This window comes from Equus asinus, chromosome 13 (genome assembly GCF_041296235.1).
Source record: "Equus asinus isolate D_3611 breed Donkey chromosome 13, EquAss-T2T_v2, whole genome shotgun sequence".
In the NCBI taxonomy this organism is placed as follows: domain Eukaryota; kingdom Metazoa; phylum Chordata; class Mammalia; order Perissodactyla; family Equidae; genus Equus; species Equus asinus.
The window spans coordinates 44,187,139-44,212,542 of record NC_091802.1 but is presented as its reverse complement, the minus strand read 5'-3'; the positions used below and the strand labels follow the sequence as shown (position 1 = coordinate 44,212,542).

The window sequence follows — 25,404 nt, the reverse complement described above, 5'->3', positions numbered from 1 at the left end:
GCGTGCTTGTGTATACGGCTGGCGCGTGCTTTCGGACAGGAGGGGCAGCTGGGGTAGCTCAAGCTGGACCTGGACCTGCTCCCTCCTCACCGGCCCGCACTCGGGTGCCTTGCGCACGGCTGGGGCTTGGTGGGGACTCTTTCTCCTGTCTGACTCACACTGGTCCAGCTTGGCCCCTCCCACGGGGCCTCACTGAGCCTCGTTCAGGGTCTCACCAGTGGTGTGCTGGAACCGCTCAGACTGGCTTGCAGGGCCCACTGTGCAAATCCCTCCCTAGCTCTGGAGCGCAGGATGACTCCACACTCGTAGCTTGGAATCAGCCATGGTGGGAATATTTACAGCACGGAAATCAGCAAACGATACAAATCAGATACCCATCCACCCCCTGAAAGCACGTAATCACTTACCAGCACACAACTGGTCCTGCCTGCAGTTATAACAACCCAACGTTGAGGGCCAGCACCTGCTGGGCCTTTGGCACCACTCCTATCTGTACGAAAATCCTTGGAGATATTTGTCATCACCTCCACTTCATATTTGGGGTTCATAATTTACATGATTTGATGCCAGCTGTCTGCCCACCACTCTGGGTTGTGTGCCTCAGTAAATAGAATCATGAGATTTGATAGACTGACAGAGTCGTGAAAGATCATGCATCATCTAATCACTCCACTCATTTGACAAGGAGACTGAGCTCAGCGGGGCTCACTACAGCCGGGGGTGGGGAGTGGGGGAGGTGGGCTTCCTTTACTAACATCACCTAACATCGCAGCTCCCATCTCCCGGCCGGTCTCCCAGGCCCTCATCAAGCTGGCGTCCACCCACAAGGCCAAGGTTGCTGTCACCTGACGTTCTGCACGCATGGCTGATTTTTTTGGGAAACTTACATGCAGATCTTGACATTCAGTGCAAGTTACATTTTGTTTTGCTTGATTTGACCCAGTGTTCCGGACTCTCAAAAACATTTTTAATTTCGTTTGGGTCATTTGCTGTATGCCTCGCTCCCTGACTGGTGCCGCCCACTGCCTTGATCACTGCACCTTTGCCGCAGGAATTGGGGGTAAACTTTTAAAAAGAATAAGCCAGAGAGAGAGACACCCATCCGGTCTGACAGACTTTCTGGCATCTACACACTGTGGAAAGCAGGTTCCTCCCTGGCCTCCCACCCCCACCGCACTCGACCTGCCCCGCTGACCAGAGAATCTGGATTTTTGTCCCAGGAACGTCAGCAGCGCTTTGTCAAACGCCCACCGAGGGCACGCTTTGCATCTCGCCCTGGACACAGTCTCGGGCTGGGAAAGCGGGTTCTCTTTCCCTCCTCCGCTCTAAGGGACCCCTTTTTGCCGGGCAGCAGGGTCCCCCAGCCAATAGACGTGGATCTCCCGCTCCGGGAGAGCGGCTCTGCGTCAGGACCCGGCCCCGCCCTCAAAGAGTCCCGGGACCGGGGCAGAGACCGGGACCGCCGGGCAGCGGAGCGGACCCCGCGCGGCTTCTCCGCAGACTCCAGGCGCCGCCCTCCTTCTACGCCCCCCACCCCTTGTACCTCCGGGGAGAGAATCCTGTGCGTCCCTTCCCCCCCGCCCGGGAGAGGCACAAACTCCCTCGTCCCCGCCTCGGACCCCATCCCAGCCTCTCCAGGCCCGGGGGGCTTCACGTTCCGCCGCCGCGTCCCCAGGCAGGCGCGGCGTCAGGTGAGCTCTCACCTGGAGCGGGTGGGAGGGGGAGATGGGGGCGGGGCGGGGCGGGGGCGGGCCCGGGGCGGTGGCCCCACCCGCAACGGGGCGGGGCGAGGCCGGCGGGGCCAATGGGGCGGGGGGCTCGCCGCCCGGGGGTGCCGTCAGCGCCGCTCGCTCCCCCCGAGCCCGCTCCGCCCCGCCCGGGTTTAAAGCCCCGCGGGCGGCTGGTGGCGGCGCTGCGAGCGCTGAGCGGCGCAAGGAGATGCGAGAGGGCGCCGCGCCGCCGGCACCATGCGCCCCCCGCCCGCGCTGGCCCTGGCCGCGCTCTGCCTGCTGGCGCTGCCCGCCGCCGCCGCCGCCGCCTACTTCGGGTCAGTGCCCGCCGCGCCCCCGGCCGAGCCCCCGCAGCCTGTGTCCCCCTCCTCCGGCCGCAGCAGGGCCAACTTTTCCCTCCCGCTGGCCCCAACCCCGCGGGATCTCGAACTCAGACCTTAGTCCCTGGGCGCCCGGCCCCACCTCGCGGTCCGACTTCGCGCCCCGAGCTCCGTCTCTGGCTTCCCTGGCCCCGATCGCATCTTCTAGCGTCCGAATGTCGGGTCCCCTCCGCCGCCGCCCTTCTCACCCCGCGGTGTCGGAGACCTCATCCCGCTCGCTCCGCGGGTCTCGCCTCCCAGCCCAAGCTCCCGGACTCTACATGCGTCTTAGACCCTGACCCCGTCCGCTCGGGCTCTCACTACCCCTACCTGTCCAGGTGTCCCGCCCGCGCTCTGATGCCTTCTCCGCATCCTCGCTCAGTGCCCCTCTGCCCCTCTCCTGGGCTCTGTCCAGCCACAGTCCTTGCCTCGAGCTCCCTCCCCACGCTCTGCCTTCGCCCGGCGGAGCGGAGACCCGGAGGGCTGGGTGAATGGTGGAAGCGGTTGTTACTGAGGCCCGGGGAGGGGATCGCGCCTATCCAAGGGGAATGGAGGAACCTGCGGACCGTGGAGAGGGTCCGCTGGAGACGCGGCAGGGAACCGTCCGCTGCTGAAACCCCGACCACGTCTCAGACCTGGCGTCGGGTGAACTCTCAGAATGACGAAGAGAGCGGGAGGGGAGGCGGTGTACGTGATTGGGAAAGGAGGAGCAGAGCTGGGGTCACATCTGCGGAGAGAGTAGGGGTGGGAGCGGGGAGAGTTTGGAGCGCAAGTTACAGGGCGATTGTTCCTCCTTCTCTGACCATGAACTGCAGGGACTTGGGGTGGGTGATGGGGTCGTGGGTGCGAAGGCAATTTCCTGACCTCCACCCAAAGCCTGCTCCCAATATGCAGTCTGTTACTGTAAAGCGCACCGCTTTGTGAGATTCACCCTAAATCAGGGTGAGGTTCATAGTCTGACTACAGCAAAGACAAAAACCAAAACAAAACTGCAAGCAGGTGACCTGCCAGAGACTGCTCTTCAGGACCTGCCAGGGAGGGCATGTCAGGGTCTGAGGTCCCGCGCAGGCTGGAGTAAGGGCTGTGGGCTAATTCCAGGTCATGACCCTGGTTAAAGCATGCCTTGCCTGTGGGCAATGGCCTCTCCTGAAATATATGGGGGGAGGCAGTCATCCCAGACCCTAGCTCTGAGCTCAGCTTGCTGGTGACCTGGGCAGACCTTCCCTCTCTGGGCCTCAGTCACCCTTTTGTACACAGAAGGGGCTGTACTTTATGCGACTGAACCTCTGGATGCCCTCCCAGAGCAGGGCACACGCATGTCTGTTTCCTGATGATTTCAGGCTTGAAGGCACTGCTGCTGCCTCCACAGAGAGGCTATAAGGGTTAGGCACAGACTATCAGGTGGATCCCCACCCTGCCACTTGCTAGCTGTGTGCTCTTGGCCAGGTCACTTAACCTCTCTGTGCCTCGGTTTCTCATTTGTAAAATGAGGCTAATAGTGCTTATTTCATATGAGGGTTATGTGAGTTAGTTATTGTAAAGCTCTTAGAACAGGGTGTAGCTCATAGTCAATGCTCAACTAATGCTAGTGATGATGATGATGATGATTAAGGAGACCAGGTGCAGTATCTTGATGTCCCAGCCCTGACAGGGGTTTCTGAGCTGGAATGGAGAGTAGGAGGACAAATGGCACCTGCATCATCTTGGACACCAGCTCATTTCCACAATTCTTTTGTTTGCTTGGGTTTGGGGGTTGAGGATGGAGCAGGGGCTAGGTGGGGTGGGAAGAGAGGAGCTCCAGGAGGCCTGGACCACCCTGGCTCATGTGGTTGGAAGGGAAAGGAGTTTGTAGGGGTGCCCAGGATTAGAACTGGAGGCCTGTGAGAACGGGGCAGCCTTGGAAATGAGAAGGTGATGGTGGATGAGGCCTGGGGTAGGGCTGAGTATTGGAGCCGTGTATCGGGTCACCTAAGTTTGGTCATGAGCCCAGCTGGGAAGCGCTGGCCACCACCATGCCAGTTGGGAAAGCAGAGAATAAGCTAAAATTGGGGCCTTGCGCTGTCATGGGTTTGGTCTCAGAGAACAGATGGGATTCAGCCTGTCTCACTGAGTTCTCATTGAGGATGCCCTGCTGTGACTCAGTCAGGCCAGGTTTTCCATCTCCCTATCAGAATTTGCTCTCTGGAAGAAATCTCTATCAGTCATACACACTGTAGTGAGAATGTGAGGCAATGTGTTCTTCCTTTCTCCAGGTCATTTGCATTTGAAATCTTATTTCTATTATAAGATGAAGTGTTTTGGCATCCTGATAAAAAGAAAATTCGAACATCAGGAGGGCAGGTGAGGCCAATCTTCTTGGGGTCTTTGAAATCATAGAATCATAGACTTAAGAGTTGGAAGTGACACCTGATAGATCTCTGGTCCAACTCCCTGCTTCGAGCAGGTCATGTATTCCCATTTTTCAGAGGAAGCAACCATCATCCCCAAATGACAGTGAGCACAGCTGCTTCTGGTGCTTTTGCATGAGCCTAGCGCCTCATTCTGTTGACAGTGATATTAACGTAATAATTAGTATTGCAGTACGGCCCTCTCTCATCTGATCCTCAGATCACTTTTTTTTTTTTTTGAGGAAGATTAGCCCTGAGCTAACATCTGCTGCCAATCCTCCTCTTTTTGCTGAGGAAGATTGGCCCTGAGCTAACATTCATCCCCATCTTCCTCTACTTTATATGTGGGATGCCTGCCATAGCATCGCTTGCCAAGCAGTGCCATGTCTGCACCCAGAATCCCACCCCGGCGAACCCCAGGCCGCCAAAGTGGAATGTGTGAACCTAACCACTGCTCCACCAGGCCGGCCCCACTCAGATCATTCTTGAGGTCTATAGGATGGGTGTAAATAGTTCCCAAAAGGAAACCAAGGGTCAGAAATGTTCAGTGACTCACCGGATGTTATACAGCAAGTTAGTGGGAGAGGCAGGATAGAAACCAGGGCCTGCCTCCAGGCTGGCTCCTTGCCCTGCAGAGGAGAGCCTCCAGAGCTAATGCTGTGTCGTCCCCAGAGGGGTGTGGGGTGTGGGTGGAGGGTAGCCCCATCCCCTGCTGGGTTAACTCTATCAGACCCTCTTGGCTGTAGTGGGATGCATGAGGCCACACCATTCTCCTCGGTCCTCAGCAGTGGGATGGAGAGCAGTGGGATGTTGAGACCTGCTGCGGTGTCAGATGGGCTCCCAGAGGACAGCGGGATGACAGCGGGATGAGAGGTGGACCAGAGGTCAGGGGCCCAGGTCAGGGGCCCAGTTTTGTTCTGGCTCTGGACCACTCTGTGTTGCCCACAGTCAAGTCACTGCCTCCAGGGCCTTTAGCACCTGGGGGTCCTAATGTTCCCTAACAGGCTAGTCCTGGCTTAGAGGTCTAGGACTCCTCAAGAGCTCATGTTCTGGCTTGGACGGCTTGGGAATTCTGCAAATATTAACTTTTGTGATGTTTTATAAATGAACACTCACTGTATTATGTGACGAGCTGGGCACATGACAGACCTTCTCAGCCAGTCCAGGCTTCAAGTCATTCCAAGGACTTTGTAGCTAGAAATAGTTCCTGTAGATGCTACTTTTAAATCATAGCTGACTTTGATGGCGCTTATTAAATGTGCGACCTCTGCGCTGGTTGGTTTCTTTCCTATCTAGGGATGGTGCAGAGAAGTTTATGAAAGCACACGCTTTTGAGCCAGCTAGACCTGAGTTTGAATCTTGGCCTCGCCTCTTGCTAGCTGTGTGACTTTGGGCAAATGTCTTAACCTTGCTGAGCTTTGGGGGATGATAATTTCCACCCTAAAGGCTGGCATGAGGCTTAATTGAGACAATGAATGAAAGGGCCTGATTAGGTGCCTAACACAGACTGAGTGCTCGGTGTAACCTCCCTCTTGCTAGTTGCTGGGCTTCCAACCATCTTCTTGCGTTGTGGAAGTGTCATCATTGTGCAGAAGCAAAACAAACTTTATTTTATTTTTTTCCAAATCAACGTTACATACAGTAGAATGCATGCATTGTAAGTGCACAGTTTGGGTTTTAACAGACACACACCCCTGTGTAACCACAACCACATTACAATACGGAACATTTCCATTGTCCCAAAGGATCCCTGTGCTCCTCTGCAGTCAACCCTCCCCTACCAGCCCCTGCTTTCTGTCACTATAGGTTAGTTTTGCCCATTGTAGAGTTCGTATAACAGAATCACATGGTACATAGCCTTTTGTGTCTGAACTCGTTTGCTCAAAATAATGCTTGTGAGATTCATCCATGTTGTTGCCTATATCTGTAGCACATTCCTTTTCACCACTGAGTAGTATTCCATTGTATGGATGTACCACAATGTTTGTTCATTCACCAGTTGATAGACATTTGGATTGTTTCCAGTTGGCGGCTATTCCAGATAAACATTCAGGTACGTGTCTTTTTGTGGGCATATGTATTTCTTTCTCTTGGATAAATATCTAGGACTAGATTGTTAGATCGTATGGTACCTGTATGTTTACCTTTATAAGAAACAGCCAAACAGTATTCCAAAGTGGTCGTACCATTTTACACAGTAATCTACGAGAGTTCCAATTACTCCTTATTCTTGTTGGCTACTGTCAGTCTTAACTTTGGTGATTTTAGTGGGTATGTACTGGTATCTCATTGTGGTTTTAATTTCCATTTTCCCATTGATGAATGGTGTGTTGAACATTTTTTCATGTGCATATTGGTCATTCAAAAATCTTTTTCATTGGGTTATTATATTGAGTTATAAGACTTCTATATGTATTTTGCAGTTTGTCAGAAAATACTTGGAATATTTTATCCCCATCTGTGGCTTCCCTTTTCATTTTCTTGATGATATCTTATGAAGAATAGAAGTTTTAAATTTTGATGAAGTGCAATTTTTCAACTCTGTCTTGTATGGCTTGTGCTTTCTATTTTCTTGCTGAGGAAGATTCACCCTGCACTAACATCTATTGCGAATCTTCCTCTTTTTTTGCTTGAGTAAGATTAGTCCTGAGCTAACCTCTCTGCCAGTCTTCCTCTATTTTGTATGTGGAATGCCGCCACAGCATGGCTGACAAGTGGTATGGTCTGCCCAGGATCCAAACCCACGAACCCAGGCCGCCAAAGCAGCGCATGCCAAACTTAACCACTAGGCCGCAGGGCTGGCCCCTGGATTGTGCTTTTTTTGTGTCCTATCCAAGAGATCTCTACCTACCAGAGGTGGCAGATTTCCTTCTATGTTTTCCTCTAGAGGCTTTATCGTTTTACCTTTTTACGCTTAGGTCTATGATTCGTTTTGAGTTAATTTGTGTGTATGGTGTGAGATAAAGGTCAAAGTTTATTGTTTTACATGTGGATATCTGCTTGTTCCAGCACCACTTGTTGACAAGATGACCTTTTCTCCATCGTCATCTTTGTTACAAATTAATTGATCCAACACGGGAGGGCCTGTTTCTGGGCCTCTATTCTGTTCCATTAATCTGTATGCTTATCCTGTGCCTTTTCCACACTGTCTTGATTACTGTCGCTGTTTAATAAGTCTTGAAACCAAGGACTATCGGTTCTCTGACTGTCCTTTTTTTTCAAGATTGTTTCGACTACTCTAGGTTCTTTGTATGTCCACATAAATTTTAGTATCAACTTATCAATATCTGCAGGAAAGGGGTCGGAATTGCACTGAATCTATAAATCAATTTATAGAACACTGACATTCTAACACTCGTGAGTTTCCTGGTTTATAAACAGCAATCTCTCTCTATTTAGGGCTTTTGAAATTTCTTTCAGGAGTGGTTTGTAATTTTGAGTGTACAAGTCTTGCAAATATTTAAAAAAACTATTCCTAAGTGTTTTATGTATTTGGATGGTATTGTTTTTATTTAAAAATGACATTTTTAGAAATCGATTGAGTCTTGAGACAAACAGGGTTGAAGCGAAGACGGGTGAAATAAATTTTACTGCCTTGGGGTGGTGGATTGCAAGCCAAACATCGCTGATAAGAATCACTGTGTTTGGGGAAGGAATTTAGGCCGGCTTGTCCCTGGCCAGGCTGTAATTCCCCGAGGAGCTGGCCTCTAGTGTTGAGCTCACGGTCAAACCAGCCTCTTCCACGGATGGTGGTGGGGTTTCTGAGGCTGAAGAGGGGAAAAGGAGGGGAGGGAAGAGGAGCAGGCGACTCCTGGGTGGCATGTCCTAAGGAAGAGTAGTGCTCCTGCCTTCAGGGTTTTGTGCTCAGGGAGAAGTTGGGCTCAGGAGGAGCTGGGCCCTGTGCTGGGAGGGAGACTCCCACCCCAGCATCAGCCTGAGCAGGGTGGGAGATGGCCCAAGGCCCTGCTATAGTGTAAAGAGCACTGGGCTTAGAGTCACACAATCAAGTTCAAATCCTCCATCAACCACGTACTGACTGTGATGCAGGGCAGATCAGCTGCTCTGACCTCAGTTTGTCCATCTATAAAATGAGCTAATCCCTACCTCCTAATGTTGTGAGGGTTAAAGAAATATGCATAAAAGTGCTGCAATGCTATCCATATATAGGGAACCCAAGAAGTCTAGGTTAGTCTTAGAGCACCCCAAGCTAAGGAGTGTCTTTGGTGACATCTGTTCCTTCTTCTTTTCACCTTCACTTATCACAGTTATTGTACAATTCACAACAAGTTGAATCCTTCCTGTGCTTAGTACTTTATGTGCATCGTCTCATTTAACTATTGTGACAGCCCAGGAGGTAGGTGCTGGTGTGATTATCTTTACTTACAGGTGAGTCAAGAAAAAGCTCAGAGAAGCCAAGTGCCTTGCCCAAAGGCACACAGTTAGTAGTCAGCAGCACTGAGGTTTGAGTTCTAGTCTGTCAGAATCCAGAGCCAACCTCTACCTCCCTGCTCCCCTGGGAGCTCTGACCCTCCGAGCCCTCCACCCTGTCCTCCACACCCTCCACTTGGTGTACGTCATAGGTGTCTCTTGTACTGCATGTCTTAAACTCTTGGTTTGTTATCTAGTTTTTCATATGTTCATGTCTCCAACTCATGCATAGCACCCCGTAGGCAGAGGTCTTGGGACCCTGCTGTTGGCTGAGTCCCTGCACAGTCCCTGGCATCGTCTCCTCGTCCACAGTGAACGTCTGGGTGGCAGTCCCCTCTCCCTTTTGCTGGCCCTTCCCCTCCCCCGGAACCTCCCCCCTGCCCCATCACGTTTGCTCTTTCATCCACTCACACTCGGCTCTCTTACGTACCGCTGCTTTGCCACCACATGGCCTCTGTCAGGACAGGAACTGGGAGCAAAGCAGGGAGCAGAGGCTTGTCCCCATCAGACCCCAGAAGTCAGCCACACCTGCCTTCCGTGGGAATCCTGGTGGTGGCCGAGATGAGCTGGGGGCAGGGCAGCCCAGATCCCCTCACCGGAGAGGCGAAGAAGATTGAAGAGGGAATGAGGAGGAGTCTCAAAGAGCCAGGAGAGTTCAGTCAGTTCTGGAAATTCCAAAGAGACTGGTTTTAGGGCAAGAGCAGAGAAGGTCTGCTTTCCTGACAGTTACAACCCCTTTGAGGACAGACGTGCTTCAAAATTCAAAATTTTTTGGCTTTCGGAATGGTAATATAATGCATACTGTGTATAACATAACCTCCCTAGCAAGGTCTAGGGCAGCACCCCGCAACCCGACACTGTATTATTTTTGCATAAAACATCTGCACATTGGGTTAAATAAAGACTGTAAATATTCTCACCTTGGTTCAGGTTGGGACTTGCTGCCATATGAGTTCACCACAACCACACAAAAGATCTGTAGTTGTCCGAGCTTTCTGGAGTTTGGAATTATAGAGAAAGGTTTGTGAACCTGCGGGAAACTCCAGAAAGCTCGGATGCCACAAGAGGCTGTACAAGCTGAGTTTTAAAGAAAGACTTGGGCCAAGTTCTTGGCTGGTCCTCACTGGGCATCAGAAGGAGGCTGGGGACAGGAGGACATCAGCAGAGACTGTCTGTACAGCCCTGAGGATGAAGAAGAAAGTGCTAACCACGTAGACCTGATGGTACTATATCCACAAAAGTGGGAAAAGACAAAGAACAAGGATGATTAGAGTGGGATGAGGATGGCAAGTAAGGAGGGCTTCCTGGAGGAGGCAGGCAAGCATCACAGCATGCTAGAGCTGGATGGGGCCTCAGGATCACCTTTCCCATTCCCTGCATTTTTGAATCAAGTGTTGAAAAAGGAAGCGGCTATAAGAGTCCAGGGGATCCCTGAGGGTTTTGGGGCTGGAAACGGCATCCCAGGTAGGGACTACAGCGTGAAGAAAGGCAGGGAGGTTAGATTGAGCTGGCCATGGCAGAGGACAAAGAGGAGACTGGCCTGAGGGCAGGGGCCCTCTGCCAAGGCCCTGACTGGCTCTGTGTCCAGGATGGTCCAAGGTGGGAAGTTGTTCTGGAGGACCCTGCTCCATCCCGGAGGGAGCCGCTCACAACTTCCTCATCACCTGGGGCTGGCCTGACCACCTGGCCCTCCCTACTCGTGTTCAGGGAGTGGTTCCGGGAGCTGAGGGGAGGGCTGTGGAGATGTGTGGGCTGTCCCTCGGACCTGTGAGAGGACAGAGGGGACATCTCTGCCTAGAGAACCTGCATACCGAGGAGCTGTCCTTGTCCCAGACAGGTTGCGCACGAGGAGTGCCCCAGGGGCCGGCTCTTCCAGGGCCCACAGCCCCGCCCAAGCCCGCCTGTCCATGGGGAAGAGGGCGGCCACTCAAGAGCTTGCCAAGTTGCTTAGTTGGTCAACTGACCATGGTTAAATAGCTTAACCGGTTACCCAGGAGCCAGCATCCCAGGGTTGGGGCAGAGCTGGGTAGGGGTGTCGCTGGCCACAAAGAGATACAGCCTCAGCGACTGCTTGCCTTTCTGAGCCTCCTGAGCTGCTCCTCCCGGGTCAGGGCTGGGCCTGTGAGCCCAGAGCTGGGGAGGCCTGTCTGTTCTCAGCTGCTCTCGCCTCTGCCCCACCCCTCATCACCCCAGGTTCCCCCTTCCACTCTCTCTCTTCATACTACTGGAACCTCTCCTTTGATCTTCCTTCTATCTAGCAAAGCATGTTCTCAGGCACTGGCATTGTATCAGACTCTCACACTTTAGTATGAATAGGCAGGCCACTTCTCTAAGTTTTATTTCCAACGTTTGGCTGAAAAGAGACTGAGTTTTATATCTGGAAAAAGTAGCCTTTTAAACAAAGGATCCTTCTCTCCCTTTCTGAGGGCCCACCTCTTGGGCTTCCGGGGAGGTCAGAAGAGTCCTGACTGGGCTTCCTTCCCTCCTACCTGTCTTGTGTTCCTGTCGCCCTAGATGTTTGCTGCGGTGACAATTGATTTTGCCTCCCTGAAGTGTAGCACTGAAACTGAAAGCAGAAACCATCAGGCTTATAGAGGGTGTCAGAAGACCCGGGGCACAGTCCCAGCCCTGCCACTAACTCAGCGGGTGACCTTGGATGATAAATCTTACACCAACTCCCAGGGCACCAGACAGGTTAAAGCAGAGAGCTGCTCACTTGGCAAACCTCTCGCCCTCCTGCCTTCCCCCAGAAGCCTCTGGGACACCTCCCAGGAGCCGTCAGGGCAGATCCTCTGACTGGGTGCTCTTGAAGGACTTCTCCAGCCCTAAAATGTAATGATTCCAATGGCGTGCATTCGGACCCAGCAGGGAACTGGGGGAGATGTTCAGAATCCCAGACTGGTAGAGGGGAGGGATTCCTCCCCACGGGAGTGACTTTTGGTACCCTCCATGGCCACTGTGCCACCCAATCCATGCATGCCAGGGACAAAGGCTTCCTCTCCTCAGCTCCAGCCTGAGCCTGAGTGACAACGGAGAGAGACAGGAGGGAGGCGGGGGCAGCATTTCCTCCACAGATGTTGCACAAGCCACGCGCTCCAAATACCCGAGATTGTTGAGATGCAAAGCAGGCTTGCTGTGCGGGCTGCTTGCTGCCCACTTATCTGGTGAGCGCACGTCCCGATGCCATCCTCCTCCATGGCAGCCCATCTTGGCTGCGAAACAGGAAGTGGAGCTGTTCTTGGAGAGACAAAGCCTGCAGCTGGGCCGGCTCTTTTCTCTCTGAGCCAGCGGTGGTGGGGGGCCGAGGCTCGGCATGGGCTCTGGGGGGAGGTGGTGACGAGATTCAGTCCTCGAGGTGGGTCCTGAGGTTAAGAGCAGGGGAGGAAAGGAAGGCTGGATCCAGGAGGGGCTGAGGGGACCCCAGCGAGGGAAGAGTGAGTGGTCTCCCTTATTTCAGTCTGCTGTGGGAGACCTGGCCTGAAGCTGATGCTCAGTGAAGTCCTTTATATTTATATTGCAATGAAGGAGTGAGTGAAGGAGGGTGTGGGGGGAGTTGGCGTATGATAGGAGATGGTAACTGCCCGATTCAGTGGGCTGCTCATTAAGGACATCTTCTTGGAGGAGGTGTGAGGTGCCATTGAGTCCTCAGAGGAGAGAGGAGGCTGCGAGATGAAGGGAAGGATGTGCTGGTCAGCAGCATAAACCTGGGGGCTCCTCAGATGATGCGAGGAGGGGGGAGAAGCCCTGGGTGGGTGTTGCGGGGTCCCCCTCTCTGAAGAAGGACTGTCTGGAGCCATGCGCCCTCTCTTCCTGGGCCAGGCACTGGCCTCTCTAACTCTCCTCTGCTGGGGAGAGGTGGGTAGTGGAGAGTGTGGGGTGAGGGTGGGGAGTGTGTGTGTGTGTGTGTGTGTAGGGGCTTTAGTGAGGGCCTGGAGAGGTGGACTGAGATGCTTGAGATGAAAGCACAAAGGGAGCACTTACCATGCAAATGGCCCTGCAGCGGAAGCCTGTTATCGGGAGCATCTAATGGGGTTTGGCAGGGCCAAGGCCAATGCTCCAGGCAGGGCAAGGCTTTCCTGGTTCCCAGGCAGCTGCCTGCCATTGGCATGGGCCCTGGTGCCAGGCACAGCTCCTGGCCCCTCCAGCTAAGGGTCCAGACACACTGGCGTTACCTGGTGCCCTGGGAACCGCCAGCCTTATCCTGCTTTTCCCACCCACTCACCCACCCACATCCTGGGGGCAGCCTCCTCTGGAGCCATCAGACCCTCTCGAGCAGAAACAAGGATGAGGTAGGGGTGAAAGAACAGAACCTGGGGCACCCGTAGGTGAAGGGAAATGCCCGACACCTGCCAGGTCCTCCCTGGCTAGCTGGGAGTGCTCCCTGGAGCATTCTCCTGCCTCCTCCCCACCCGAAGGCCTCCCACTACAGGCAGGACAGGACTGGCCCTGATCAGATACTCACCCAGATAGGGCTAGGAGTTCTGATCTGGGTCCCTGAGCAGCTATGGATTGTTCCTTGGGGAGCTGGGCTGCGTCCCCTGCTTCTTGGGGCCACAGAGGGTCTAGAGTACTCCTGAATCCAACCCAAGTTCCCTCCAGACTGGGAGCTCCTTGAGGGCAGGAGCGCCTCCCAGCGCCCAGCACACACCTGGCACATGGCAGGAGCTTAATAAGGACACTTCTCTGGAGCTTACCATGTACGAGGCGCTGTTCCAAGAGCCCTAGAGATGTGAACTCATTTAATCCTTGCCACACCCCTGTGAGGCAGGTACTGTGGTTGCATTTTAGGGGGTCGGTGAAGTGCCTTGCCCAAGGCAGCACAACTGGTCAGGGGTGGAGGTAGGATTCGAACCCAGCCTGTCTGCCTCCGGTCACGTGCTCCCGCTGGTCAATGTGTATTTGTTAGATGGAATGAGCTCAGCCGGGGAGCGGACATGTCCCAGGTCACCAGTGAGTGCAGGCAGACCCGGGACTAGACTCCCCAGGCCAGAACCACCTTGGAGGCCTGAGGTCCATGGGTCCCTGCCCTCCAGCAGGTGTGAGCGATTGTCCCAAGGTGAACTCTGTTTCTTCTCAGGGGTTTGGTGGTCCCTGGGGCCAGGTGGGTGGGGTTCTCAGGCCTGGAGTGTCGGAGAGCATGGTTTCTTCAAGGGGAGGGGATCATGCCCACTGACCCTGGACAGACTGGAACATGCAGCACTGGGATTCTTCTCTGGTCCAGGAGAAACCTGCCCAGGAGATGCCAGGGGTGGGCATGTGTATGAGAGTTCACTGGCACTGTTTAAGGAAATAAGTTGAGAAGTTTTCTAAATTTGATGTCATGGCACTATTTCTTCGAAGGAAATGTGATCCCAAACTGCAACACAGAAAACAAATAAAAGGGAAACTGAATCCTGGAAGGCCCCTGGGCTGTCTTCTCTGGCCCTGCAGGGGTCCCCAGGCAGGGCCAGGAGCCTTTTTTGAGAGCAGCCCTGGGCAGACCAGGGCCCAGCGTGGCCTGGGGCCTCTGTGCGGTTGGCTGCCTTTCCTGACCATTAATCGCTACTAAGTGTCATTACCGCTAATAAAATTAACCGACTTTATACTGGACTCCTGGGGCCATCAATCACAGGGTCTATTACATGAAATTAAAAAAAACAGGTGCCTGTGGATGAGGGAAAGGGTGTTTGTCGAGCCTGGCTCACAAGTGCAGCCTAGGGCACGCTGGTACTCCATGGCTGTCAGCAGGTCGTGATCAGGGACGGCACCCTTGGTTACACAAACCAGCTCCCAGCCTTGACGCTGTGCTCCAGATGGGAGTGTCTCCAGCAAGAACGCAGCTGACCTCAGGAAGACGCCGGAGCCAGGGGCAGAAAAGCTCCTCAGACTCTCCCTCCCACTCTCACCTCTGCTTCTCTCTATGTGTCTGATTTGTTCTTTTTCTCTCTCTTTGGACCAGCTTCCTCTTTTTATCTCCTGAGGTAGAGGCCCAATCACCCAAAGAAAGAAACAGAGAGCAAGCCACTGTATGCTCTCTTAATTAAAATTCCAAATTCCCAGAGAAAGGACTGATTGGTCCAGCTTGGGTCATGTGATCCTCATTGGTCCAATCCACAGGCCAGAGCAGCAAGCACATGTGATATAAAAAATGGCCAACAGGGGCCACATGGTAACCATGGAGATAGAAGGAACAGGTAGGCAGCCAACCCAACAGGTATCTGCAATAGTAATTTACAGGGCTTAGTAAGAAGCACCCAAAAAGTAATAGATGATATAATATAAATTATATATTAGATAATATAGCTATAATGATATAATAATAGCTATTGTTCTTAAAATGGCATTTGAGACAGGCCTTGAAGGATGTGCAGCCCTGTGGGCAAAAATTCCCATGCCTCTCTGCTGCTGTCTCATGTGTCAATCAGCTGGTATGAAACACAAGAACTGTGTGAGCAGAAGTTGCCCCTCACACCAGCCCCTGGTGTGGGGAGGAGGACATCTAAGGGGCTGGATGGCTGCTGCCCCCTTGCTCGCTGCAGCCCCCGAGCTGCCCTCCACACTGGAAGTCAGTCAGGTGGGGCCTCCTCAGCTGGAGTTGACATCGGATTCTGCTCTGGACCTGCCAAGGGTCAAGCTCGAAGGGTTTCCTGTGAGGCTGCAGGGAGGGGTTTGGGTGTAGACCTGGTGGACTGGAAATTTACCCATTTGCCCCCAGATTAATGATTAATGGGTCCCTGCCCTCACCCTGTCTGGGAGGGGAGCCCAGGGCCAGGCTGGGCCCGGAGGAGCCTGATAGCATCTGTCTCTGCTCGGAGGTTTCGGAGATATGCTCCACACTGGGTTGACTGCACCTGATGGGTTTGGAATCTGTGGGCACTTTCTGGGGGCACCTGGGGCCTGGCCAGGATGCACACCCTCCCAGGGGCAGGCAGACAGGGTGGAGAATCCAGTCAGATGTTCTGGCTGGGGCAGGTGACTCCAAACAGGAGAGCCAGGCCCATGGCCCTTGGGACATGGGCCTCTCTGAACACTCAGGGCTTGGGCACAGGGCTTACCTTGGCCGGGGGGCACAAGAGCAGGAGTGACAAGTGCCACATCCAAGCAGGAGCCTTGAGAGACATGACCTGGTTCCGCCTTTTCTCTTTTACCTTGGCCATGAGGCCAGCATGTTCCAGAAAGGGGCTGCTTCCTCCAGCCCAGGTCCCAGAGTGACGTGTATTCCACCCACACTGAGGGCCACCGGGGTACAGGACAGCAAACATTTTGAACTAGGAAAGCATCTTACACATACTTGTGGGGAGAGGAAAGCTGCGTTCTAATCCTAGCCCCGACCTTGCTGCTGATCTGCCGTATGACTCGGGCCAGTCCCTGCCTCTTCATAAAACCTTTGTTTCCTGATCTGCACAAAGAGAAGACTCTGCCCAGGTCACAGAGTGAAGCATCTTGTAAGGGCAAGAAATTTTGAGAAACTCCAGCTAGCAGGAAGGTGAACCAGCATGTCCCAGGCACTGGTACTTTTCATGTGACCCTCCCAGCAGCTCCGGGAGGTAGAAAGGATCACTCTTCACTTTCCAGAGGAAAACTAAGGCTTTAAGTTTACACAGCTAGGAAGAGGCATCAGGCTTAGAACCCGGCAGCCTGACTCCAGAATCCCTGGGCTTTGGATAGAGTAGAATGAGAAGTCTGGGGCTGATGGCCTGATGGAAATTCAGCTCCCTCCCCTTCATCCACCCATCTGTCAGTCCGTCCACCCGCCTACCCTTCCTTCGCTCCTTCCCTCCTTCCTTCCATCCAAACAGGTATTCCCCAGGCATCTCTGTGTAACAGGCACTGAGTGGCCAGATGGTTGAAGATCTACCTGGGAAGTTTGGAAGCGAGTTCGGCTGGCGTGGGCTTAGTGGGCGGCAACATAACGTAAGGGAGAGAGGAGCATCAGGAACACTGGCTGGGAGTCTGCTGTCTACACCCGTCTGTCTGTCCCCTCTCAGGATACAGCTCTCTCCTCTGGGCAGCAGCAGATACTATGTGCACTATTTCCCAAACTTTCCCTATTCCAGCTGCCCAGGGAATGTGGTAGATACACAGATCCCCAGGTCCCACTCCAGGCCACCCGTATCAGAATTGCCCAGTGTGGATCCTGGGAGTTCATATTTTTAACAAGCACCCCAGATGATTTTTCTGATTGGGCAGGTTTGGGAAATAGGGTGGGTAAGAAGAGCAGAGACTTTGGCGTCTGGAAAACTTGGGTTTGAGATCCTGCACTAGCCCCTGTTACAGGCACCTTGGTTTTCTACTGTGTAACATGGGGACATAGCCCCATGGGGCCAGCCTCCCTCCCAGAAGGGCAGTAAGTGAAGCCTCTGAGAAGGCCCCCTTCTCCTCACCTGCCCCATGTCCACAGGGATTGTCATCCTTCGTCTTCCCTGTCACAACCCCTAAAGGTCACTGGTCTCCCCCCTCTCGCCCTCTCTAGCCTGACCGGGCGGGAGGTCCTGACGCCCTTCCCAGGGCTGGGCACCGCAGCGGCCCCGGCGCAGGGTGGGGCCCACCTGAAGCAGTGTGACCTGCTGAAGCTGTCCCGCCGGCAGAAGCAGCTCTGTCGACGGGAGCCGGGCCTGGCGGAGACGCTGCAGGAGGCCGCGCACCTCAGCCTGCTCGAGTGCCAGTTCCAGTTCCGCCACGAGCGCTGGAACTGCAGCCTGGAGGGGAGGACGGCCCTGCTCAAGAGAGGTAGGGAGAAGGGCTGGGGAGGAGGGGGCTGCAGAGGAGGTTGGGGAGGAGGCGGGCTGGGCACGAGGCTGCCCTTCCTGTTCCCTTGGCACCTGTGCCCAGGCCACACTGCCCTTGTGAACCCAGAAGACTCCTGAGTGAGAAGAGTCCCGGGAGTTAATGAGACCCAGCCTTTCCCCCTTTTTGGAGAATGAAGGAGCAAGGAAGACACAGAAGAGGAGGGATAGCTCATCCTGGAGGAGCCCACAGATGAGATGGCTGGTCCCTCAGTCCTCTTCCTCAGCTTCCTCCACACACACACACACAAACGCACAACAAGGTGCAAGAGCAGATAAGCATGGAAGGCAGTTAACGGTTGGCCAAATAACATGAGACAGGCCCAATTCATTTGTTCACTCATTCATCTGTTTCTTTGTTCCTCACACCCATCGATCCATCCTTCCCCACTTCCCTTCCATTCCTGTCCTGCCTCCCTCCCTCCCTCTCTGTATCCTTCCATGCCCCCACCCAGGCATCTATTCGCTAAGCATCTGTCAAGGCTCACAGAGAGCCAGGCACTGTGCTGGACACTGGAGGCACAGAGCTGGACAGGACCCCGTATGCCCTCGGAAAGCATACAACCTAGGAGGGAAAACAGGTCATCATGTGACTCTATCACCAAGCAGCAAGGGGCTTTCACACAAAGCAGTGGTGGTGTACAGGGGCAGCCAGCCCCCTTTCAGGCCAGCTGCTCTCCATGACTGTGGAGGGTCTGGGGCAGAACCAATGCCCCGCCCCAGTGTCACCAGCACCCCAGCACCTTGGAGAGCAGGCAGGAGGCACCGAGCTCACGGGGGAGGCCAGCTTTGGCCATGCCGGCACAGTGCAAGAGTTGCCATGCTCCCGGAAGTGGGTGGCTGGTCAGTCTGGGACAAATCAGGCAGGAGACCCAAGGTCACTCTGTCACTGGGTCTCCTCCACAGTAGGTAGCAGAGAATGCCATTCGAGAGGCATCATGAAGCACAGGAAGCCCACAGGGCATATTTCCAGGGATCAGGGGTCTCAGAAATGGGTTGGTCCAACTTGCCCACATGTCTACATGGAGACACTATCAGTGGTTTAGCCCAGCTTTGCCCATCGCCAGGTGCCTGAGTCACTTCTTTTTGCATCGGAGTGTTCTTATCTGTTCAGCAGAGGGAGTAAGCCCTGTCCTGCCGCCCTGGGAGTCTGGGCACATACTCCACCGCGAATTTGAAAGTTCCATTGAAACAGTAACTGGCAGCCTGAGTTTATGGTGCAGGTGACAGGGAGGCTGCCCCGAGCTGTGTCCTCAGGCTCACATGCCCCTCGTCCTGCTCACCACCGCTAGCATCCCCACCGCCCCCTCCTGCCCTGGGACGGCAGCTGGCAGCCTCTGAGCCCACTCTCCTCCTCCCTCCCGGATCCCCCGGTGCCCGGCCCAGGTTTCAAGGAGACAGCCTTCCTGTATGCAGTGTCCTCGGCCGCCCTCACGCACACTTTGGCCCGGGCCTGCAGCGCTGGGCGCATGGAGCGCTGCACCTGCGATGACTCTCCAGGCCTGGAGAGCCGGCAGGCCTGGCAGTGGGGCGTGTGCGGCGACAACCTCAAGTACAGCACCAAGTTCCTGAGCAACTTCCTGGGGCCCAAGAGAGGAAGCAAGGACCTGCGGGCACGGGCAGATGCCCACAACACCCACGTGGGCATCAAGGTGAGCACATACCCAGGTGGCCTGTAACCCTGCCCAGCCAGAGTGCAGGGCTGGGGACCAGGGTCTGCAGGAGGCACTGGCCCTGGCCCCCAGCACACACACAGAGTGGTCCCAGGATGGACCTCATTCCTTCAACCAGCAGTGTTTGTGCATCTACTCTGGACCATTACTAGGTTCCAGGAAGTAGGGAAGGGTCTTGGGCATCATCAGTGGCTGGGAACCAGCTTGGGACCAGGCCTTGGTGAGGCGGGAACATGTTTGGAGAGGGGTCTCCATTCCAAGGACTGGCCTTCCTGCGGGTCCTAGAAACCAACATTGTTTGCAAACTGATGTGGTAAAACCCCTGCCCCTCCTCCATTGTACAAATGGGAAGACAGAGGCCAGCGAAGGGGAGGGACTTAGCTGAGGTCACACAGCAGTGGGAGGACTGGAGGATAAAGAGTATCCAGGTCTATTGGGATGAGAAAGCTGAGAGAGGCTAGTGTTCCAATTCTTTAGGAAATTGAATTGTGTTCTGTGTCCTCATCACTGAGTTGGTATAAACCAGGGCTGCTATGTTCGGTTGTGTAAGCTGTCTACTCCACAAGGACTCTGGGCCCAGGGGAGCAGCTGAGGCTGAGACCCGGCTCACATTGTTCTCAGAGAGGCATGCGCGTTGGCACAGGACTGCCTCTGCCCAGCAGGAGGGGAGCCTTGGGCTAGTGTGCATAAAGGTGCCACGTGGACTAGCTTGAGTCCTATTTGCCCCCCTCCTGTGAGCCTGCCCCTGTCTCTTTCCTATCCTCCTGACATTCCCCTGCCGGGGCTAGCGCTCTGGGACAGGTTTATACTGTGGGCCCCACCTCTGACAGCACCTCCATTCTGCCTCTCCTTGCAGGCAGTGAAGAGTGGCCTCAGGACCACGTGTAAGTGCCACGGTGTGTCCGGCTCCTGCGCCGTGCGCACCTGCTGGAAGCAGCTGTCCCCATTCCGCGAGATGGGCCAGGTGCTGAAGCTGCGCTACGACTCAGCTGTCAAGGTGTCCAGTGCCACCAACGAGGCCTTGGGCCGCCTGGAGTTGTGGGCACCCGCCAGGCCGGGCAGCCCCAACAAGGGCCTGGCCCCCCGGCCTGGGGACCTCGTCTACATGGAGGACTCACCCAGTTTCTGCCGGCCCAGCAAGTACTCGCCAGGCACGGCGGGCAGGGTGTGCTCCCGGGAGGCCAGCTGCAGCAGCCTGTGCTGCGGGCGGGGCTATGACACCCAGAGCCGCCTGGTGGCCTTCTCCTGCCACTGCCAGGTGCAGTGGTGCTGCTATGTGGAGTGCCAGCAGTGCGTGCAGGAGGAGCTCGTGTACACCTGCAAGCACTAGCCCTGTTGCCCAGTGTGCCAGCTGGCAGCCAGGACCTCCCGTGGCACCTGGTCACCTCGAAGCCACCCAGCTGTCCAGCCAGCCCCTCCGGGCAGGCACACACAGCATGCATGCACTCACCGACATACGTGCCAGTGCACACCTACTCCTCTCTCCACCAGGCCTCGGTAGCCTTTCCCTCCCTCAACACTCAGCAAAGAGAGGTGCGGGCCCACCCCTGACCCTGAGGATCCCCAGCCTGGCTGAGGACTTGGAGCAGGAGGGCAGACTGGAAAGGATGTGGAGGGAAATAAGGGAGACCAAGAGGAGAGCAGAACTGAGGGTTTGGAGGGGAAAGAAGGGACATCCCACCATCTCGATTCCTGAGATGAGTGGCCTAGAGGCAGCAAGATGTTGGGAGGCAAGCTCTGGGCCAAGAAGGTGCAAGGAGGCAGTGTCAACCAGAAACAAAGGACGGAGTCTGGCTGTCAGTCCAGCCCTCAGGCCCTGCTCAGGTCGCAGTGAGCCCTGGGGCTGTACCTCTTCACTACCCGGTGGCTTGACTGCCAGAGAGGTGGAAGGCTGGGTGGGAGGAGCTGTTGGTTTGGAGAAGGGAAGGCTTGGGCTTGCGAGGACCCGAGTTAGATATGCGCCCTGGAGTCCTGTGTCCTTGATTTGGTTTTTAAAAGATGCCTGCGTGGAGGCCTCATTCTGGTCTTGAGAGCTGAGTTATCGGCACCCACCCAGCCCTGCTCAGTAAGAGCACCTGTGAAGGCCAGATCAGTAGGGAGAGCCGGTCCCCAGGGTGGGGCGCAGATCGTGCACCAAGGTTACACAGGGAGACAGTGACCTCTCCCATTTTCCCTGTGACATATAACCTTTAGTCTCAGGCCAGGAGAGGGTGACAGCCCCCTGGTGCCAGGCAGGGACATGGGGAGCTCAGTTTCTCAGTCTCCCCTTGAGCCCGCTTTGGTCAACTGCTTATGGCTGGGGTCCACCTGTGTGGCCCCAACACAGCTGATGTTCGTGTACAGGAGGGTTTGTTTATGGTTCTGATTCTCATTACATTTCTACTCTGATAGCTGCTCATCTAATTAAGGGTTTTTTCCCTGGCTGGAGTTAAAGGCGTGAGAAAGTCTTTGCTAAGCCTGGCTCCTTGGGAGCCCCCTTCATTTACTAATGGCCCCCCACTTTGCCTCTTACCTGAGAATAGAAGTGACTTTACTAATTTCCTCTCATCCTGTGGACATTTCCAGTTCTACCAACTAAGGCTCAGTGTGGGAGGAGGAGAGAGAAACTGGCACACACACAAATACATGCACACATGCAGGTGTGCACACCCCTTAGACCTGCCAGGCTGAGCGTTCCTGTTTAGCAGCACATACCTCTCTGATTCAGGACCAAGACCTTGCAGGGGTCACTTTGCTGGAGGCTGCATGCTTCCCCAGCACAGGGCCCAATGCCAGGAGGAGGGGACCTCCCTTGGGAAGACTTCGGCTGCTTTGCCAGTCCTGCTGCGTCCTCTGTCAGCTTCCTTTCTCCCTGAACCCAGAGTTGCTGACCCTCTACTGAAACAGGAAACTTCAGAATTAGCCGAATGTTCAGAAACTGTCAGTGCAAGTCCCAGAAAGAAGCCCCGGGGCTGCCTGAGACCGCCAAGGGTCTGGAGGAGCTGCCCTGTCTTCAGTGGATCAGGATGACCCTGCAAGATCCTGGAAGGATCCTTGACCGCAGAGGCTCTGATGAGAAGCCAGACTGGCCTGAGGCCCCTCACTGGACTGACTTTGCAGGAAGAGCAAAAAGGAGAGAGGGCTGGCTTTCTGGTTTCTCCCACTCCCCCAATGCGTAGAGACTTTCTCTCTGCCAGCTGATCCATCTTGCCCCTCTGAGACCCCAGCTCTGCTTCCACCCCGGCTCAGCCCTAGGCTCTCTGGCAGGAAGAGGGGGCCTGATCCCAAAACACACCATCTGCATCCCAACTCTGTGGGCAGCAGGGCTGGTGTTCGGGAGGATAAAGGGCAGAAGCTGAGGGACTGCGGCCGTGGCTGGCCACTAACACCAACCAGGCCAATGGCACGGGCACAGGCTCTGAGGGCCGCTTGGGCTGTGGGGTCCTCCCTGTCCAGCATCTCCCTCTCTTCTCCTTTCTTGCTCCCACCCCTTTCTCTTCCAGTTGCCCCCAGAGGTTCACCTCAGCCCTGCTGGGGCCCCTAGGGACCAGTGACCACTGACTCCTCTTTCTACAGCTTTAAGGGAAACACTCACAGGGTATTTTTTGTCTACCTCACATATATAGTATTTAGGGCGAAAGAATAATTTATATAGCTAAGATATATGAGAAAATATTTATGTTATTTATATAGTTTCTATATTCCATGGGCAGCACCTGTGGGGTCTGTGTGTTCTGCTGGAAGCCATCTGTCTGGGGAGATACAGCCTGGCCTGACTGGGGTCCCCACTGACCTGGACACCAGGTGACTGGAAAGGAGATGGCACAGGCTCCTGTGTCCCGTGACCGGGTCTGTCTCATTGCTGGTGAGCGAGCATGCCGTCAGCACATGAGCCCTGGTGGGCTCCATCTGGCTCCTCCTTGTGGTCTTTGTAAAATCTCTGCTCTTCCAGGTCCCAGGCTCCTCCTTCTGCTCTGGCAAAACTGTCTTGTTCATAATGATAATGACAACAAGGATGACCACACCTTGCATTTGTAAAGCACTTTCGATCTTCAGAAACACTTTCGTCCCCTTAATCTCACTTAATTTCCCCCACTATCCCTGTGGGTTCGGTGGGGCCACATTACTGTGCCCATTTCACAGATGCGGCTGAGAGATGCAGGGCTGTGCTCAAAGTCACACTGGAGAGGTTCGTTCAATGGATATTTCCTGAACTTCTGCGTGGGCCAGGCACCATGGGAGCTGACTTACTCTGAGCCTGGGATCCCCAAAGCCTGGACACACCCTGAGCTCAAGAACCCAAGGAAGTGGCTGCTTCCCTGGCTGTGTGTGACCCTGGCCTTTTGGATCTGGACGGCACATCAGCATTTCCCTATGTGGAGTCCTGGGTCTCAGCGGCTGCAGCTCCCTGAGAGGCCTGGAGAGACGAGGACCCCGTGGAGGGCACGCCAGATGCTCCACCATCGGGCCCACCCTCCTTCTGCCCATGCTGCCCGAGAGTCAGGCTAATCACAGGGCCCCTCCCAGCCCACCAATGGGTTTTGTTTGTTCTCATTTGTGTTTTTATTCTAAAAATGAATTATTTTCCATTGGCTTTCTGGCTTGTCTTGTAAAATCAGCTGCGCTGGCACACAGAGGCTGCATTCCCACCGGGCCACAGTCAGCTGGCAAGAGGGAGCCCCAGCAGACGGGATGCACAGGGCTCCCCCGTTTACCAAGTACCTCCCTCCTCAGCCCATCGCACTTTGGATGTTTCTGCCTGGCTCTGGTGGGCACGTCGTGTCTGCCCCCTGGTCCAGATGAGCTCAGCTTCCCTAGCATCCTCCACTGCCTGGCAGACAGACCAACAGACAGACTCATGCCAACCCTGAAGATTGTTTCTTGCTTTCCAGAGTTTCCTTTCTCAACAACCAGGAACGTCAAATGCTTTTTGTCTCAACACATTTTAGAATTACAATGGGAGCTATCAGATATCCAGCGCCTGTTATGTCCACCCATTCAATCATCGATCATTTGGGGAGCTCCTGCTGAGCGCTGGGCACCTCTCTGAGTGCTGGGGTGCAGCCGTGAGCAAGACCAAGTCCCCGTCTCGTGGGGCTGACACCCCGGGGGGGAGAGAGACACTAAACCAATAAACGACATGTCAGCTATTTGTACCTATTTTGTCTCGATTTATTGCAATAACCCTGCATGTTGGACATGACCACCCCAACTTATGGTTAAGGAAGTGGAGGTTGGGAGATGTGAAGGCTCCTGAATGCCACTAGCAAGCAGTGGTGTCGAGGTCGGAGCACAGAGCTGCTGGCCTCCAAAGGGTGGATTCTTCCTGCTTTACTGCCGCCTTCCCCCAGACCCAGAGGTCAGTAGGGCAGGGATGGATCACCCCGGTTTATGGATTCTGGGTAAACTGAGGCTTAGAAGAAGTGACAGACCAAGTCAGACCAGGCTGGAGCCTGGGTCCCCTCCCAGAGAGGATAAGTATTTCTGGCGCCCTCACCCTATGGCCAGCAATGCGGGTTGGGGGACACGGGGAAGATAAGGCACAGCAGGAGCCTTTGGGGACTTATGGTCCCACAGGAGAAACGAGAGGCACGGCCATGCAATGGTTGGGGCCATTTATGCTTCAGCCCTGGAGGTCCTCCTCTGGCCACACTGCCTTCCCAGCATGCTTTGGGAAGAGCATGTCCTCAACCAGCTGCTGCTCCTGGGGGTCGGGTGGGGAAGGAGGCCCCTTCTGAGCAAAGGGCAGCAGAGAGGGCTTGTCCCTGCCCTGCCCCAGTTCCTCAGCCCTGCTGGAATCCACACGGGGTCCCCAGGGAGGAAACAGAGGGAGGTCCTCAGTCTGACCCTGAGAGCACCTTTATTTCCATCTGCATGCCTGTCCTCGCATGTCCCTTCTGCCCTGTGTCCCCAGGCCTGAAGACCAGCTGGTTCTGAGTAGTGACAGAAGGGTCCACACGCAGTGGCAGGCTCCAGGGTACCAAGGCATTTTCACCTGTGTCCTCACTTGAGCCTCACAAGGCAGGCACCCTTCTTCCCTTTTAACAGATGGGGAAACTGAGGCACAAAATAGTTAAATGACT

The 25,404-nt window shown here is 54.8% G+C and overlaps 1 protein-coding gene across 1 annotated transcript; it reads left to right on the top strand.

Moving 5' to 3' along the window:
* The first annotated feature begins 1,907 nt into the window (after nt 1-1,907).
* WNT9B (Wnt family member 9B) lies at nt 1,908-24,474 on the top strand. The gene is made up of 4 exons (XM_070483410.1): nt 1,908-2,047; nt 17,357-17,613; nt 19,056-19,321; nt 20,199-24,474. The coding sequence occupies exons 1-4, from the start codon at nt 1,968-1,970 to the stop codon at nt 20,670-20,672; spliced, it is 1,077 nt and encodes a 358-aa protein (XP_070339511.1). The 5' UTR covers nt 1,908-1,967; the 3' UTR covers nt 20,673-24,474.
* The last annotated feature ends 930 nt before the right edge of the window (nt 24,475-25,404 follow it).